The following is a 19,742-nucleotide window of genomic DNA, read 5'->3' as shown; positions in this document are numbered from 1 at the left end:
GACATCCCCACTCTGAGTGAAGACCCCCTCCGCTCTGCTCCCCTGGCACTCTGCTGAGATCTTTATTTCCACACTTGCTCACTTGAGCTAAAATTTATTTATCTTTCTCTAACTGTATTCTAAGTCCCTTTCTGGAGATTGGAACTATTTGTTTTGCATTGTTGTATCTGTACAAGCCATTAGATTACATAGCCTTCTTCAGACAGACATCTGCAGAGACCCAAAAAATATCTGGACCCTTCCCAGGGCATCCTTCCATGTCCTTGACACTGATCACATGCCATCCACCTTGCAAGCTTCCATGTTTGAGTTCTTCCGTAAAATACCAAACTGATCAGCCCTCTCAGTTTGTCTTTAATCCATTAATTTCAGTTTGTTGTCGTATTAAGTAATCTCTCAACAATCAGTACAGAATACTTTAAATGATTCTGTGTTTCATGCATGACTTTATCATCGCTGGAGAAACAGCATATGAGTTGTTACTTCTGCCACTTACTTGGCTGTCAGTATTCGGAGGATGATGGTGTCTGGAAACCACAAAACCGTTAATGAATCTTGAACGTGTCTGACTCTGTTTCAAGTGCTTCACATAGATTATCTCATTTAATGCTCCCAGGCCTCTTTCCCAAGGTCAAAGATTAGTAGGTGACCATTCTGGAATGTGACTCCAAGTCCATCCAGCAATAAGATTCATATTCCAAGATACCTTAGTGTTTTAGAAACAATTACACTTTCGTTTTCCAGTGCTCAGCTCTCCCCTTCCTCACCTTTCTGAACCCTGTGTTGTCTTGATTGTATTTCTCTGGGGTTTATATGATCAGGTGCACATGGTTACAGGAACTCTTGCCAAGCTGGGCCATGCAGTTGCATGGTCTTTTCCTTTTCAGTGTTTTGGAATTGTTTGAAATTCAGCTTAGCAGACTGACCCTTGATCTGTGATGGGTTTGTCTTAAGAGTCAACACTGCCATTTCAGAGGTACTCGGGTAGCCTGATTATTTTGTGGGGTAATTGGCAGCAGTCTTTAGCACTAGTACATTTTCTTCGTTTCAACTGCCTTTTTTCTGTTTGCTTTTCTTAAGCCAAGCATTCTTCACAAAATGCAAATTGTCATCAAGAAATATCTGGAGAAGTGATTTAGAAAGTTCACTTAAAATACAAATAAATTCAGCAAGAGAGGATGGATGAAAATGGAGTTTTTAACTGTCATGTATTATTTTCAGGATGGAAGAAATTACACATTCTAAGAAATAGCGGAAAGCAGTGTTCACTAAGAGTTCCCAGCAGATTTTAGAGGAAGTAACATGATCTTAAATGATTTCTTGATGTTAAACTATTGTTTAGAAGGGTGATTATTTTAAATGGAGTTGCTTTCCTGACTAAAGATGAGCAACAATATTTTTTTTTTTACCTGCAAACTATAATTTATTGACATCAAATAGCAGGTATTTTGGACTAAAGTTTATTTTTAGAAACCAAAGTTCCTTTTATTCAGGTTTGTTATTTAAAATATGTTTAGATAGAAACCTCCAATTTTTTTTTCAAAATGGGACAAAGATTGTATAAAAGCAATTCCTTTTCTCTCAAGACTTTCTTGAAATAAATCTAAAAAATACAAAAAGGAGAGATAGCTGCCAAAGAGCAGAGGTGTTTAGGGTCACCATACATGGAGATTTAAACATCCCTAGAAGCCAGGTGGTGGAAGGAAAGTGCACAGAAGAGGAAAGTAGAGACAAGTATGACTTCAGGACCTTGGAGAAGGTCTGGAAATAGGGTCTGCTGGTGTCAAATTGAGTGACTAGCAGAAAGCATGAGACAGGTGGGACTGGAAACATGAGGATTGATTGAAAAGAGGAAAATTTGTTTCAAATTAAGATTAAAACACATTTTTATAGAAAAAGAAAGGCAAAGAACAATCAGAAAGTATGCTTTAAAATGTAGCAGTAGAAAATAAGACAGAATTTCAAGTAGTTGATGGGTAATAAGAAAATAGAAGTTTCTTTGCTTGAAGCTAAAACACTCCCTTTTGAATGGACCAAGTTTTGTAGCATTGGAACTATAGAAAAAGAAATCTAATCCTATCACATTACTTGGTTAGCAGACAAAAATATGGATCAAGTCAAAACAACGATAATGTTGTTTATTCGCTTTTACATTTGAGACTCATCCTTGAACAAAGCCTGGAAGGATGGGTTGTAGCTGAGAGCACAAGATATTTCAGTTAGAAAAGTTTGAACATTTAAAAGTGTATTATAAGTGTAGCTGAGAGAAGTTGGAAATTGGAAATTGAGGGAGAAAAGCTGTACAAAAACAAATACCTTCAAGCAGGGATTTTGAGATCCTGACTCAAGTTAATGGAGCCAGACATAAATATGGGAACCTATTATGTATAGTTGTGAAATAATAATAAATATTCAACTTAATAAAACTTTGACAATGTATGTTGAAGAGTATGGAAAGAGGAAGAAGGTCTGGTGGTGTATGTGTTAAATTCTCATCTATGTTAGTGTCTAGAGAACATTAGCATGTTGTTTAGAGCTGTGATGTCAAATGGCAGGAAATAATAATACTAATAATAAACATTTCATTTCATTTCAAGCATTTACCTCTGAGCTGGAAGGGTTAGTGGGAGAGTTACTTGTCATCTGAAGCTCTTTTGTGCTATTTGGTTTGTTATCATGTGTGCATTATTTGATAAAAATACACACACAAAAAAAGAAATTATAGCACAATATTTTGAGAGTCCCTGTGCAAGACTTGAAGGGCATGGGAGTTACAGAGTGTACTAGTTAATGTGCCAGCTAACAAAATAACCTCTTAAGTCAGTGGTTCTCCCTGTGCTTGCTCATGGGAATCCAGCTGAGATCTGCAACCCCCTTCAGGCCACGTGAAGAGGGGTTTAAGTGGTTACAGTTTATATTTTACTCTTTACAGTTTATACAAAAAGCCACCAGTAGTCCAACCACACTGTCTTTGGGGTGTTTCAGAAATTTGTACAAGTGTCTCTATGTAATAGACACTGGAAGTGTTTCAAATACGACCAAATGTAACTGTACCCTCATGGTTAAAAGCAGTCCTTAGGTACTGGGTTATCTTTGCTTTGGGTTCAGGTGGATTTGGTCTTAAGGATTTTGGGGGAGGCCATGAGAGCCTCAGCCTCATTTGTCCTTGACTCCCACAGCTGATAACATCTTGCTCTCCACTTGACCTTCACTGTATCTGATTTAACTTTTAATTACAGTTCAACTTTACAGTGGTTCCTTGAAGTCCTTAAAAAAGGTCAGGAAGTGAAAAAACAGGCAGAACAGAGAAAGTTGTACAGACGTGAAACGGTGCTTTAACAACACTTTGGAGATTAAAAACAGCCTACAATGTCATTTATTAACAAGGAAGTCAATTGTTAGAAATACTTCAAAATAACCCTTGTTTATTCAGGTGGTTCTGGTTTAGTCTTCGTCATCAATTCTTTTTTTCTTTTTCTTTTTTTTAATGTGTATGGGTTTCTGCCTGCGGTTTGCCAATTCCCAAGAAACCCAATTCAGATCCCATTTTTAAATTGAGTTCAGAAGTTTGCTGAGCTAGAGCACATCTTTGAGAGTCAGTATGATAGGCAGGAAGAACACTGGGTTTTAATAACCCTGGGTTTAAATCTTGGAGCTGCCTGGTAATATATAGGTCACCTTGGCAAATCATTTACTCCGGCTGTTCCCCAATCTTCATTTCTGTAAAACAAGGATAATACTGCATCCTTTATAGGAGTATTAGGCTAAAATTATTTATTGGTGGGAAAGAAGACATTGGTTTCTTGGAAATACCTGGTGAAACATTTTAATCGCAGGAAGTTGATTCTATGAACAAGGTTTTGACCAGCACGTCTTAGCTGTCCCTTACGGATTCTTTCAGACTTTAAATGAATTTGCCTTGTGTCGGTACTCTTAGTCTGTACTTTTAACAAGCTTCCCGGGCGATTCCTGGTGGCCAGCCAGGGCTGAGGATTGCCTTACCCACATGGCGTGGATTTTAAGAGATTATTATTTCTATTTTTTAAACATGCAGTTTACTGGGAATGTTTCCCTCAAGGCTTTGAAATGCAGTCAGTCTCAGATGATAATGCAGATTTTCTACCAAATCGAACAACGTGGCTTCCACCAAGAATTATGTCTTGAGCTACTTAGTTCTCCTTAAAATGACTGACAGCAGCTGGGGTGGCTGCTTTTTTACATATCTAATGACTGTCTTCAACAATAAACCTTTCTTGAGCACTTTCTGTTCTCGGGCACTTATTTTTCAAAGATGAACAAAGCTGACTGTATCTTTTGCAGGTTGGGGAGGGGAGAACTGCAGGCAGGAGATCCAGGCGGTGGATAGCATATGATGTGACCTAGTAGGTACAGGGTGGTGTGCGGACCCGGGGAGGGGTGTTTAGCTGCGCCCACCGAGAGACTAGAGGAGGTCCTCTTGGAAAGGGATGTGGAGGGGTAGGCAGGATTATACATGTAGCGGGTAAGTAATAAAGATTGGAAAGAAAGCAAAGAACCTCACAAAAGGTAGAGAAGACAGTAAAGCACACCAGGTTATACCGGAAATTTCCAGCAGATCTGGATTACGGGAGCAAAATGTGGGAGGTAAGGGGGCATGGAAATGATTCTAGAGACGTGGGCCCAGGTTAGTTCATGGAAGGTAGTGTTTCTCAGCCTAAAATGCCCTTCATGGCTTGAATTCTACATCACTGGCTAAAACAGACATACAGGCCACCTAGCGCGGGGGAAATGTGTGTGTAAATTAGTGAATGGGTACTTCCTTGCAAGGAAAAGTAGAATAATTCAAGAAATTATCAAGTCTAGTCCAAACGCAGAACAAAAGAAATTGAGTCATGCCAGATTCCAAAGAGTGAAAGGTTTTATGCACAGAATTGGTGGATAAATACTGATACATAAATTAGTACATAAATAATATGTATGCATGTGTATATACACGCACACAGACATCTGCACAGACATATGTGTATTTGCATTTTTGAACAAAACATAAAGGTAAGCAAGAATATTCTTAGGGGCTACATTCCAGGTATATGTGTTATCTTGGAGTTTTCATGCTAGAAGAGATCATATAAATTACCTCTTGAGATGGAATTTGTTTGAACAAAGAACCATCCCTCGCACCATTATACTTTTTCAAAGGCGTTAGATGGTGACTTAAAGAAACACACAAGAACGGAGCAAGAAAAAAGATACATTGCAAAACATGTACCCCAAAATTTATACCTTTTCTGATTCAACAAAACAATTAAAATCGGGGTAATTGCTCACGTAGCCCATACCAGTGTGCCATTGTTTAATTTTTCTATAGACTTTATAACTTTCACTTTGTGACATTTCAAAAGCCCCTCATCTAAATTATTTGGAGGCTCACTAGTAAAGATCTGCTTCTTTCAATTCCACGAGCCTCATCTCTTTGTGTATTTCAATTTCTTAGAACTTATTTCTTCTTCCCAGGCTCTTGGGGATCACAAGACTCTGAGGCTAGAGTTGATCCTGTAGGAAGAGGGCGGACAAGGAATGGTCTCAGTGATCCACTGTTTCTTTCCCTTTTAGACACTAACACAAGAAACCTGATTTTTGATTTCAGTGTTTCCTTTAATCGGGAAGTCCTGGAATTAGTGCCTGAGTAAAATGTCCCAGTGGTTTGTAGATTTTGTGTTGCCCATTCCATTTGTTATGGGTTGAATCGTGCCCCCCCCCGCCAATATAAAGGCATGTTATGGTCCTAACCCCCACTACCTTAGAACCTTACTTGGAAGTCGTCTCTTTGCAGAGATAACCAACTTAAAATGAGTTCAGTAGCGTGGTAACCTAATCCCACATGATTGGTATCCGTATAAGAAGGGGACGTTTGGACACAGAGATGGACACACCCAGGAGGAACTGGAGTGATGGCTCTGTAAGCCAAGGATTGCCAGAGATGCTGGCAAAACACCAGCAGCTAGGAATAGGCAGGAAGAATTGTCCTTACAGATTTCAGAGGGGGAGGTGAGTATGGTTTTGCCAGCATCTTGATTTCAAACTTCTAGCCTCCAGGACAGTGAGATAATGAATTTCTGCTGTTTTAAGCCACAGAGTTTGTGGTCCTTTGTTGTAGCAGCCCTGGGGAACTTACACGTGGTTAAAATGTTAGAAAGGAAGTATCAGCATAGTACTTTCATGTTTTAATTGCTTCATGCCAGAACGTCTGTGCATTCACCCGTCCATTCATCCATCCGTCTAATAGCACCGTGCTGTTGAAAGAGAAAAGAGTTTAACAACAGGAAAGTAGAAAAGAGACCATTTCAGATCAAGAGAAGATCCTTCAGTGACCTGCTAGGGCACTAGCTGTGCTCATGGACTTGCGGTACAGCTGGTAATAGCGTGGATTTCTGGGATTCATTCTCCAGCTCAGTCCATGATGCCCTGCTCTCTGGGGCGAGCTGTGTAAGTGGAACCCCAACTATGGACTTGTTGGATTTAATTACTTAGCTCCTGTTCAGAGACCAGACCTGACGAGCATCGGGAAACCTGACACAGGCAGGCACCAGGGGCGTTCAGTGTCTTCAGAAGAGATTTTGCCATTTAAGTCCACCAGAAACAGGGTTCTTTTCTTTTTCTCATTGAAGTAGGGTTGATTTATAATGTTCTGTGAATGTGTGGTGCACAGCATAGCGATTAAGATATATACACACATATATATTCTTTCTCATTGTAGGTTATTACAGGGTATTGAATAGAGTTCCCTGTGTTACACAGTAGGACCTTGTTGTTTATCTATTTTATATAGTGGTTTGTATCTACAAATCCCCAAGTACTAATTTATCCCTCCCCCACCTCGTGGCATATACATACAATGGAATATTACTCAGCTTTATGGCCTTTTATAAAAGAATGAAATAACCCCATTTGCAGCAACATGGATGGACCTAGAGATGATCATACTAAGTGAAGTAAGTCAGACAGAAAGACAAATACCACATGATACCACTTACATGTGGAATCTTTAAAAAAAAAGACACACATGAACTTGTTTACAAAATAGAAACAGACTCACAGATGTAGAAAACAAACTTACGGTTCCCAGAAACAGGATTCTCATCAAAGCATTTGAGTCAAATGAAGTCCCTGTAATGCTGATAACAAGGTTTCTAAAGTGTCCAAATTCAGCACCAAAGTCACCTCCACGGGGCTGTGTTAGTGGGACCAGGCAACAGCCATTCCTTTTAAGGAAACGTAATATTCCTTTGGCTGGAAAACAAAACCTCATTGCAGGAGAAGGGAAGGCCATCAATAGGATGATGTAACATTGTTTCCTTCCTCTTTTCCTCTCACCTCCCCTTCCCTTCCTGGTACAGCTTTTCTCAATTATAAAGTGAGATATTTCAATAAAATTTAAGTACATACTGAGTGCCCACTGGGTTCCAGGGAAGGGATTGAGAATCCCAGTGGATAAGAACATAGGTGAAACGCAGCCCCACCCACTGGAAGTACCACAAATAGATGATTTCTGAAAGAGTGCCAGGAGTAGACGACCATGACTGAGAAATTGTGATGGTAACAATTCCACACGTCCTCTTAAAAGTCTCGGAGTGCAGCTGTCTGTGGGCATTCCATGACAGGGCCACCATACGTCGGTTAAATGCAATTTACTTGAGCATGCAAATGATTCTAAGAAAAATAATGTCTTAAGAGTCCCTCAAACTCATCCATCCTTTGCTTTGAGCTTTCTCTGTTTCACCCTATTAGTCTGCTCACAGAACATCAGGGGAAATAGCCATAGCGGAAAGCTGCTGATGGGAAACGTCTCTTACATTTACCCGTGTCCTCAGTACTTGGAGAGCATCCAAATGACTTCGCTTGTGGAAGTTCAGGCACTGGTTTTCTGAGCAAAGTCAGCGCCCCCTGAACTGATCAGAACAGTGTGTCTGTTTGCCTTTGTCTAGGAAGATGCCTGGTGGAAAAAAAAATGGTCTGATGTTGTCACGTAAAGTATAAAGAGAACCGATCAACCATCACCTCGTTGCTTAGATTGTTGTGGGAGAACAGGGTCTTGCCTCACGCAGGAAAGAATTCAAGAGCAAGGCATGGTAAAGTGGAAGCAAGTTTATTTAGAGAGATGCTTCACACACTTCCCAGAGAGCGGGGTCTGTCTCACTCAGAAGGGAAAACGGCTTAGGAGGTAACACACTCCGTAGGCAGAATGTGGGCCATCTAGGGAAGGTGAGCGGGAGAGGAGCTGAGAGGTATGGGGGGTTTATTTTACAGTAAAGGTAGATCCACGCTCCGTAGACAGAGTGCGGGCCATCTCAGAAGGCAAGAGAGAGTGACCATGAGGTGCAGGCTTGTTAGGTTTCATGGGCTCGGTAATTTCATATGCTGATGAATAGGAGGATTATTCCAGCTACTTTGGGGAAGGGACAAGGATTTCCAGGAAATCCCCCCACCCCACCCATTTTTTGACCTGTTATAGTCAGCCTAGGAACTGCCATGGCCCTGTGGCTGTGCCATGAGGCTCAAGGTCAACTGGAAGTCAAATCTTGCGCCATCTTGGTTCTGACCAGTCTGTCCTGTCCTCACTGCTGTGTCATTCCTTCAGTGGTTGTGCCTGGCCCCCTTCCCTCCCACTTCAAGATGACACTACGTATATAAGTGACTCATAAATGAATATATATAAATTCTGCTTGGTGGCTGGTGGTTGTGGATTCTACCCCGAGTTTCTATATCCTACATCCCCCATTATATCTATTGGACTCTTAGCCACATGCCTTTGCTTCTAATAAACTCCACCCCTTATGCCTAAGGTTCCCTTGTGAATCCAGGTTTTCTGACTGCTATTGTTATTACCATTCCAAGACTGTTACAAGTTTTGATATTGAACTTCAATAATATTCAACTTATGTAGCAACTCAACAGTCATGTGTTGAGCCCTTGACTAAGTGAGTGCCACTGTGCTCACGCCTGGGTTCAAGGAGCAAAGGGACCCAGCTCTGCCTTGACTTCCCTCTCTGTTGGGAAAGACGGGAGACAAGAGAGATCCTCAGACTGTGCCGTGGAGTGTTCCACACGATGTTGTAGGACCTGACTTGTTTAAAGAAGATCAGCCAAGAATTCTGGAGGAAGAGCTCAGTCCTCATTTGAGTCCTGAAAAGTGGGTAGGATTAGGCAGGGGAAGATGAATGAGAAAGCATGGGAGGCAGAGTTTTCAAGGCAGAGAAAGTGGGAAGTGCAAACGGCTTCTTTGAAGGTGTAAGAAAGCTCGGCACTTTGAGAAATTGGCTGTGCCCTGAAGGTACTTATGTGACTCCTACATGTTGTATTTCCTACTTAAATGTGTCAGAGTAGCAGATTTGGGCTTGACCCGATAATGAGGTCTCCGTGAATGAATTTATTTGTTAAATGAACTCACGCATGTCCTTTGCGATTTGGCAAAAGCAAAGAAACCGTGAGACTTTATGTGCAGCATCCCCCCAGCCCCACTCAGGGTGCTGCCTTGGTCCTGGGTAATTGGTATTCCTGTTAAACTCCCTCCCCACCCAGATCTCATAGAAAGGACGAAGGCTGAAAAACGTTATCTATCTTGATTGGGACGGTGGTAACACGGCAGTATGCACATGTTGAAAAAAATTAGCTAAAATGATACACTTAAGGTCTATGCTTGTTTTTTTTTGTTTTTTTGTATGTGAGTTATGCGTCCATCAAAAAAACTTTCAAACAAGGACAAAAGTTGCAATTTTTTTCAAATGGACAATTTTGTTGGAAGAGTGCAATTACTAGAATTTTTTTTAATTTAGTGTTTTCTGAAGTATGGATATAAGTAATGTAAACACCAGTTTTACTAATTGATGGTTGATGTACTGAATCTTCTCAGCGTCACTTAATGCTGCAAAGTCACAGATATCCAGGACGGTGGATATCAGAAAACTTTACTGTGGTACCCGACGCAGGTAGGGGGAGGGGGCAGGGCAGGATGCTCTGGGTATTAGCTGGCTCTGCTACTTACTGCTTGTGTGATATTAGGTCAGAGGGAATTAGAAATAATGCTCATAAACATAGAAACACACAGTAAGTGCCAGATAGTGTAACCTTCAGCATTATTGTTCCTGGCCATTGTTACCTAGAAATACCAGCCTGAAGAGACAACCTTTGTATTTCTGGACTTCTCAACTTTCCTGGCATTTAAGTTCTTATTCTTTGATTTGAAGACTGAAAGCCAGAGTCATAAAAGGGACACAGAAAGAGGGGAGGTCTCTTGGAGCTGGAAATGTAAACTCAGGGTTAAGCCTTGTCCTCTCTGAAAACATGAGAGCATCCTGGGAAAGGAGACTGAGGCTGGCCCTGGTACCCTACTCTCTTTTACACATCAATTTAGCCGCATGCCCAGAGGAGAGATGAAGGAAAAGCTAGGCCAGGAGAGAAATGCCAAGATCCTTAAGCCTGAAGTGAAGGAAAACATATTCATTTGGCTTTAAATAAGGCTATAGGCTGGGTTGGAAATTGAATTTTACTCTGGAGTCTGGGTCAGCATATCAATAGGTAGTGTGTCATTCCTTCACTTTTGTTTCTTTGTTTTGGCGGGGTTGGATAATGTATTTAGAAAATGTTAGCTTTCAAAATATCCTGCTTTAAAATTAAATAAATATGTCATAAAATGCCATATAGCTTTGGCTCTTTCTTTTAGTTTTTTAATACAGTGCTGCCTGGGTTAAATGAAACGCCTGGATCTGATTTCTGTGCATTGCGTTTTTAGTGTAGGGACGTTACTTTTGTAGGAAGGAAGGCTGTGCATTTTATTCAAATTTTATAATGATTTTATTTTCCCAGATCACTATTTTTTTAAACTGTTTGCATTGAACAAGGATGCTAAATTTAAAAACAAACAAAGGAAACAACAAAAGCTTTGGTTATATCATTTTAGAAATTATCTCTTTAAAGTTGATATTTTTATTGTGGGACATCTCAGAGAATTTAATATTTGATGTTTGCTGGCAATGTCCAGGCTGTATGTAGTATGTAGATTTCCTACAACTTATCTGACCCCCAACCCCCCTTTTTTTCCTTTCCTAAGCACATCGTCATTTCTTGAGGCTGATTTTGTACACAATTCCTAAAGATAAAATGCACACACACAAGAAGGTGTGATTATTTTGACAGAGCAGACTTATGCTGGTTTTTCTCATGGGGAGAAAAACCAGCATAAATGACTTTCTTTTTGAACAAAATGTTTGATTGTAATGGTAAACAATGTTGTCTTTGGGCATGTGAATGAAAAATACTGCAAACCATTATCATAAACAAAGAATGCTGAAGCCATCAAGTCATCAGTGGCTGCCACCACACCCCAACCCCAGTGAGGACAGGCCTGCAGCCTGGCCTCTGCAGCCACTCACAGTGGTGCACCCTGAGGGGACTCAGAACAAGAAAGGACAGGACACTGGCCCTAGATAGCTGGGTGCTTGTCAAAGGAATGAATTCAATGAGCCCAAGTGTTTGCTTCCTCCCATACACAGAAAAGCGCTACATTCTTTAACTTGAGATGCCTGGTTGTCTTTAGTTAACAAGTAATCTTTTAATGGTCCAATTACCTGGTCTTTGTTGTAAAGCTCCTGTATATCCTGGCTCCTCCCCTACCTCTTTGGAGCAGTCCGTCAGAGCGATCTGAGAGGCTGTCATCCCGGGCTAGAAGGGGTTCAAGTCCTTAGAAATGTCCCCCAAATAAAACGTACCTCTCAACTTTTAGGCTGTGCGTGTATTTCAGTCGACAGACAAAATGATCAAAGTAGCTGTTTTTGTGTCCCCTAAGTGATAGTAGATACTGCTTTTAGTTACAGACTCTGTGATATCATTTAATTAACTACTTAACACCAGAACTGGTTATTATTTAGATTTTGCCCTTTTATACTTTCTTGTTATAAATGGTTTCATGTACTTATAGATGTACATATTAAAGAGGTGAACTTTGTTCATTAATAAAGGCATTAAACTTTCATCATTTTGTTGTACTAGGTTCCTAAAATAATTAAAGATAATTACTTTTAGTGGTGTAACTATAGTTTGTGAAATCCATCATTAAAATGTAATTCAGATAATTCAGATAATTTTTAAGTACACTTGGAAATAAAATTGTCTCTAAAGAAGAATACACTACTTTGCATTTTGAAATTTGATTTTATAGCCACAGTTATCAGAACAACATTCAGTTCGGATAGAAGAATTAAATTGAGAGAATATTCCACTTTTGCATGAAGTGTCTACTCCCAAACTACCTCCTACACAAATTTGGATTGAATGTGATCACTGAAAGTGACCAGGGTTACTGAAAGACCAAAATAATATGCTACTCCCAACATATGATAAAAAAACACTCAGTATTGTGTATTTCCGGAGAGCATCTTTAATATAAATATATAGTTCATTTTGATTTTAAGGTATCGTTATAAGGGATTTCGGTTTTGCTAAATGGAATGTAGGTATAATTCACTTTCTCTCTAGTAGAAATGGACCCGTTAGTGCAGTAGAACATAATGAGACAGCTACCTCTAAATCAGTGACCTCTTTCAGCTTTTAATTTGTCTTTAGCTATTGGCTGAAAGGGGAGTTATCTCCCAGTGTTCTCTGTGTTGGTGTAGACGCATTGTGATGACATTTTTAAGGTTGTATAAGAGGGTTGATACTGGGATACAGAAAGTGGGCATCTCAGATGCACACATCTGTGTGGGTATTGGCTTCCTCAGTTCTGTGCACTGTCCATTTTGGTTCTGAGGAAATAGGGATGAGGTGGGGTTGAGGAAAGCTTGATTTAACTGGGCTGGAGGACTTGGCATTATCGATAGAGAAGAATCCTGTACTGGTGCCCTATGCTCTTTCACACTGTTACCCTATGGCAGATTCAGGCTAAGAAAAAGAGGCTGTAATTTTAAATAATTTTTAATATTTGGATTAAGATGCTGAACTGAATTTAGGAATGAATTTAGATTATGTATTGAGACATGAAAAGATTATAGAATTTCCTGGAAACAACTCAAATGTTCATCAGCTGATGGATGGATAAACACATTGGGGTATATCCATACAAAGGAATACTACTCAGCAATAAAAAGGATTAAGTTACTGATACATGCAACAACACAGGTGAATTGTAAACACATTATACTGCATGAAAGATGCCAGACACAAAAGATCACATCTATTTGTATGAACTTTGACTAAAGGGAAAAATACAGTAACAGAAAACAGGATTTCAGAGGCTGGGACAGGAGGCGGGGATTGACCACAGAGGGGCGGGAGGGAACTTTCTGGGTAACGGAAATGTTCTTTGTGATACTTATTAAGACTGTATCTATCTGTCAAATCTCATCAAATTGTATGCTTAACATTGGTGAATTTTATTGCATGTAAATGATACTTGAATAAAACTGGTTAAGAAGAAAGTATAGTAGAATTTACTAGTGGGGAGAGGGGATCCTAATTTGTTAATACCTGGAAGTGACCAGAAGAATCATGGGATGGCTAAGCTTCCTCCAGAATCTAGGGTTAAACATCAGATTAAAAAAATTTAAGTGATGATGGAAGATAAAGTGAGGACCCATGAGTTCCTCTGGATCATAACTGTTTAATATATACACCACCTAGCCTAGTGCTTACCACATGGAAAGCACTTAATCCCTGCTGAGGGCTGTTGTCTTTATTGTGGACGCTGTTGGTGCTATTATTTAGACAAATGCGTGACAAGTGTCTAGATAAGCTTACAGGAGTTGTGAACGTAGACAGAACCTTTCTCCTACCTACCAGTGAAGAGTGCCTGTGAGTTAACTGATTCTGATGATTCGAAATACACAAAAGGAGGTGGACTGTATCAGTGACTGGTTTAGGCAAATTAATGAACTGTTCTGTATCACAGAAGCTGAATATTCGAGCATCATTTCACAGACACATTCTTAGCTTTTTCCTGTGTGTCAAATCATTTCTGAGCTCAACCCATTGTGAGGACCCCCATGAGAACTTTGTATCTGATGAGAATTAAGAGTTCGGAAATTTGCAGGCATTCAACAGAAGCGATGGCTGTATATAGAACAGTGAAATCATTCTGAAATGTATTTTGGCCATGTGAGAAATTGGAAGTGTGCCAACCAGGACTATATATAGAAGTGTGAGGGTCATGTTAACCTTGATCATCCCATGTGTGCAAAAGAAAAAATATAAGTCAACATTTATTGACTTCTTAATGTGCCCAGCATTGTACTGTGTTAAGTAATTTCAAGAATTACTGTGTGTAAATTTCATCACGACCCTGAGATAGACACAGAGGAGCAAAGAGGTTGCACAAGCAGATCGAAATTTTTATCTGACTCTAGCAGTTGGGAACCACAGATGTGGACCCTAGGACAAAGCTTGGTGAGGAGATGTTAAATTTTATCAGAGCTGGACTGCTGACACTATATTTTTGGTGTCCCTTGTCCTGTTCGAGAATGGGATGAAGAGAGATTACTGACATCTCTGAACCTCTGAACCTCATCTCTGAATCCAAATTCTGAACCTCCAGCGGTAAGTCCATACGATACCAGTATATTTAAGTGGTCAGTGAATGATTGTGGAAAGGATGGATAGCTCCTGTGTTTGAATTCTTAGAAAGCAGGGTTTGCATACAGGTAACCCTTGCCTTTCGAAAGTTCTCTTTATGCTACTTCACTTTTACCAAACATTAGTACCTGTTTTCACTAACCCAAGGTGATCCGGAGAGGATTTTCATTTTCATAAAAGAAAAAAAAAAAAAAAAAAAAAAACCGGCCAACAGCAAAAATGGAGTTGTTCAGCCTTCGTTTCACAGCTGCCCTTATAAAGGCAGCGTGAACTCTGAGCAGCAAGGTTGGCATCACCAAGCTCCGTCCCGTCTCCGGGGAGCTGCACTGAGCATCTCAGCATCCGGCCGCCCCAGCTTTGACTGTGTCTGCGAGCATCTCTGCTTTATCTCGATTTACTTGGTACGGCCCATAGCAAGCTGTGTCCAAAGGTGGTTGCTTCTTCATTTTATGCCATTTCAGCTCACGAAACCTTTCCCAGGAAGGCTCTGCTTTCAGATAGCAGGAGGAAACTGCACTGTATTTTTAAGGTAGAAAAGATACCAAACACAGCATAAGATTAATGTTGGGTCATGGGGCATAAGTTACTTTCATAGCTGCTTGTCTGACTAAGTGTATTTTGAAGTCCATTTTGGGTGATGGTATGGACTCACCTCTGTGTAAGATTGCTGGCTTTCAAAATAACTTGAGTTTTGATAAACCTTTAATTATATTGGAGGATTATCAAACTGAGACAATTGTTGGTCCTAAATGAGAAAAACGGTTAGCAAGCAGACTCTAATGGGTGCATTTATCATTTCCTTATCATACTGAGCTCCCGGCTCATTGTTGTCTGTTTTCCAGGAAAGTAGAAATACCGTTTCTTAGAATAAAAATGTTCTTTATAGTGTGAGCAGGAGATTGAAGCTGTACAGATTGGCAACATTCTATTTAATGAAATAGGCAACATTCCAATGGAACTGACAAGCTTTATTTCTATTTGTTGTATTTTTTTTTTCTCATTGCAGATGGACCCGATTCAGAAAGCGGTAATAAATCATACTTTCGGGGTTCCTCTTCCTCATCGAAGAAAGCAAATCATATCATGCAACATTTGCCAGTTGAGATTTAATTCCGATGTAAGTTTATCATTTAGTATTTGCTAAAAAAAAAAAAATGTTATTATGCTGTTCTAACCTTGCAGAAAAGAATTCTTAAACATTTTTCTCCAATAACTGAGGGTGTTGAAATTCATGGGTAACATTTTAACTCCCTGTGTGCTTTCATTTTGGTGTTCATTACATTATGTTTGGTTGTTTACTCTAGAAAAACCACACCTAAGCAAGCTTGTATCCATGCAGTTTAATGCTATTTTTTTTTAATCTCTTGGGAATGCTACATTTAGATAATGCACTTTGCCTTTGGGGAAGTCAAATTTAGGACCAAAGAGGCTTTTGATTAATCCCACCTCCGAAATAAGATATGTCACCAGGTTATAGTTCATGGCCAAGACTTTGGCTTTGTAAATTCTCTTTGCCTGCCTTGGCAGTCCTCAGTTCCTGATCAGCTCCTGTGTTCTTAATTGTATTTGTGCTAGAGATCTCAAGTCACTCACCTAGAAGTATTAGCATTTTAACAGGGTGTTCTGAAGACCTCTGAGCACTCCAGCCCCGAGTGACTACAAGTTAAGTGGAGAGCAGGGCAGGAGAGAGGCCTGTGGACCTGCCTGGTGCTCTGCATTTTATTCACAGAGAGGTGTTCACATCTCTCATACCTTTTCCAAGGCTCAGTGTGGACTCTGGATGTATCATGGTGAAGCCAATTTGGCTTGGCCAGTTTGAAAAATACAACTGCCCCTCCCCAACCTGCTTTGATGTGGAGTTGGTCCTGGAGATACAGAAAAGAGAAGGAGTGTTGATTTGGAAGGAATAAGAATTGAGCACCTGGTTGACACTCTTGGCAAACAGAGGACCCCTTCCTATCAAAATGCCCCCTCTCCAGGGTGCCATGATCTGACCCTAAGTTAGTATGCAGTGCGCAGGTGTCTGAACAGATCTGGGTGCTAGAGAACCTGGCCTTCCAGCATTTAATCGCCCTAGGCAAGTGGGTCCCTTGGGTGATCTGATGATGAGGGTTGCCTAGGAGATAATCAGGCAGAGGAAATAGATGTGCCATGAATAAAGTGGACTTTTTCTTTCTGCAAGAGCATTTCATTTTGTATAAGGATTTCTACTGTCTTATGAACTCAAACCTATTGGTACAATCATCAGGTAATTTTAATAACCTTCCTTATGTTGGCTTCAAAAAGATAAAAGTAGATTGCCTGCATCGCATCAGAATGGTATTTGCTGCTATAAAAAGGACACACTAAATATATAATATTTTATTTGAAGGGATGGTTTTGGGGCTTTTGTTTCGTTTTGTTGTTTGTGTTTTAACACTGAGCACCTTGATTTGATTTACTTTTAAGAAAATTACCATAGTTCAATTTATTACAAAATATTTTCAAGTGATGAATGTTACAGAAAAATCTCCTCTAGCTGTTGTAAGTAAGAGTTTTCCTGACATGCACATCAGAGTTCTGAACGTGGTACTTGCAATTTTAATCACTTCTAAATGCTCAGCAAACAATCATATTGTTCCACAGTTGTTATTTTAAGTGTCTCCTTTATTCCTTTTCTTCTTAAATCGTATTAATACTTCATTTTGAAGCTGATCAGATAATATTGCAAAGGTCTCTCAGGAGCCATGTTTCTGGCTTTTTACATCTAATAGGGGCTATTTTTAAAATGAACCCTTCTGCCAGCAATTCCACTGCTAATATTTTTCTCTTTATTAAGGAAACTTCCTGTAAACTGGAGGTCATAAAGCGACTTTAAGCTCATTGAACCCAATCTCCCACCAAATGTAAGGAGACCATCTGCTACATCCAGACTAGGTCTTTGGGTTGATTACCCCCAGTGATAGGTAACTCACCATTTCAAGACTGTTGGTCCTTTTTTTCTTCTTCTTTTTCCTTTTTTTTTTTTTTTTTTAAGTGTTTCTACTAATCCTGTAGGTGGATATCAAAGTCATATTTGAAAACTTTAGAAATACTGTCAGATATGCTTTAGGAAACATTTTATTTACGTATCTGATTATTGACATAAAAACATAATATAAAATAAAAGAGATTGGCATACTTCTTTTTCTAAAATGTAATCTTATTTTTACTTCCTTAGTAAGAGGGAAGAAAAATTCACTTTGCTAATGAATTTTCAAGATGATGTAGGAATCAGTATATACTTATTAGGGAAATTGCTTCCCATTCTCATAACTTTGCTTTCAGATTTCTCTAAAAGGAAAATGGCCCAGGTGTTCGGAGGATTGACACGTGTCAGTCTGGGTCATAATTAAATTGCAGGCTTGACTACTCATTAGATGGTTACTGTATTAATCTTTTATTGTTGCTTGTAACAGATTATCACAAATCTAGTGGTTTAAGACAACACAGCTCTATCATTTTGTAGTTCTTGAGGCTGAGTCCCGTGGCTTCAAGCAAGGGTGCTGTTCCGCCTGGGGTTCTGAGGGATATGTCAGTTCCTTGCCTTTCTTTTCTGGCTTCTAGAGGGCACTCTCTTTCCATGGTTCATGCCGCCTTCCATCCTCAAGCCAGCAAGCAGGGTTGAGTTCTTCTCATATCAAATTCCTCTGATTCTCACTCATCTGCCTTCCTCTTCCACATTAAGGACCCCAGTGGACCCACCTGGATAATCCAGGATAACTTTTCTGTTTTAAATTTACATGTTTAGCAGCCTATTTTCATCTGCTAATGTAATCCCCTTTGTCATGTATTGTAACATATCCATCATTTCCAGGGATTAGCACTTAACTATCATTATTGTGCCTACCATAGATAGTCCTGGGGCTGTTGGATTTAAGATTAGAGCTGAGTTTCATGACTACCTGAATTTATCAGATAATCGCCCTGTCCAGTTCTTTGGTCTGTGTAAACCGGACCCCTGTGAATTCACTGCCCTTATGTCTTTCCTTATCCTGAACCTTGAATATAAACTCACTATGCAGTGATAATTTTTAAAATTGTAGGTTTTTTTTTTAAATAGCAAGATCCAGTGTTATTGACTTTATAAATGACCTAGCAACACATTAACTATGACTTACAAACAAGTATCATTATTGCAAAATTGACATACAGGAGTGGAAACTCCTTTAGAGACTTAAAAAATGGCTCTGTAGCATTATTATGTCAATAAAGGGGAACGAATATGCTGAATATATTAGATTTGTTGATTTATTGACTGGTTATATCCATAAATACTAATTTCATTAAATATTTAATACTAAATGCCAAAGTCAGTTAGATTTATCATCCATTCCTTCATATATAAAATGGTCTCTAAATAAAGAGAAAATACAGATATATGTTTATGTACATATATATAATTTTATTCTCAGGAAAAAGCTTTAAATCCCAATAAAACTGCCTCTTTGCTTTTTCCAGGTAAATCTGGAATTTATCTTCCTATTTCTATTCTTAAACCTAGACTCTTCCTGGAAAAGTAACACTGTAATTCACTTGTCTGCTTGGTCGAATCCTCTATCATAGAGCAAAGTATTTTTCCCTTATAAACCTCTTTTACATTTCAAAGCTTCTTCCCCTTCCAATGAAAATAATAGCTTGTAGTTCTTTTCATCTCTGCATCATGAAAGTTCAATTTCCTTTCCCTCTAAGCTTTTATTTATTTTTTTAACCCTTCACATTGTAAGCCCTCTAGTTTAGTATTATACCATACCGGTTTTCTGTATGGTACATTTTCCTTTTCTGGCCCCACAAATACCTCTCTAAGTGGCACCTTATATTGTGTGTGCTCTTTAAATCAGATTGCCTTCTCCTGATGCAGGCTTTTTCTTTAGAAAAGAAAAAAAAAAAAAAGAGCTACTTCTCGACATTTATGTGAAACACACACGGGGGTATGCAAGAAGATTCCAATTAAAGAATGAAAGGTTGTAATTTGTCCAATTATTTTATCAGCATCTTAAAATAAGCATAAATTACCATGGGCCTCGACAAGTTAGTAAGTGTGCCTGTGAGAGACAGCTTATAGCAGGGACAGCATGGATGCAAGATTATTAAGTGTGGTAGAGAATGATTACTCAATGGCTGTT

At 39.3% G+C, this 19,742-nt stretch overlaps 1 protein-coding gene across 2 annotated transcripts in view; it reads left to right on the top strand.

Annotated features, from left to right (window-relative positions):
* Window positions 1–19,742, top strand: part of ZNF385D (zinc finger protein 385D) — a 771,052-nt gene that overhangs the window by 637,846 nt on the left and 113,464 nt on the right. For both annotated transcript variants that reach the window (XM_064491067.1, XM_031432497.2), the window contains one exon: window positions 15,605–15,715. In XM_064491067.1, the coding sequence (XP_064347137.1) occupies window positions 15,605–15,715 (111 nt within the window). The remainder of the gene's footprint in view (window positions 1–15,604; window positions 15,716–19,742) is intronic.

Source organism: Camelus dromedarius, chromosome 2 (assembly GCF_036321535.1).
Source record: "Camelus dromedarius isolate mCamDro1 chromosome 2, mCamDro1.pat, whole genome shotgun sequence".
Lineage (NCBI taxonomy): Eukaryota > Metazoa > Chordata > Mammalia > Artiodactyla > Camelidae > Camelus > Camelus dromedarius.
This window is presented reverse-complemented; position numbering and strand designations above follow the sequence as displayed.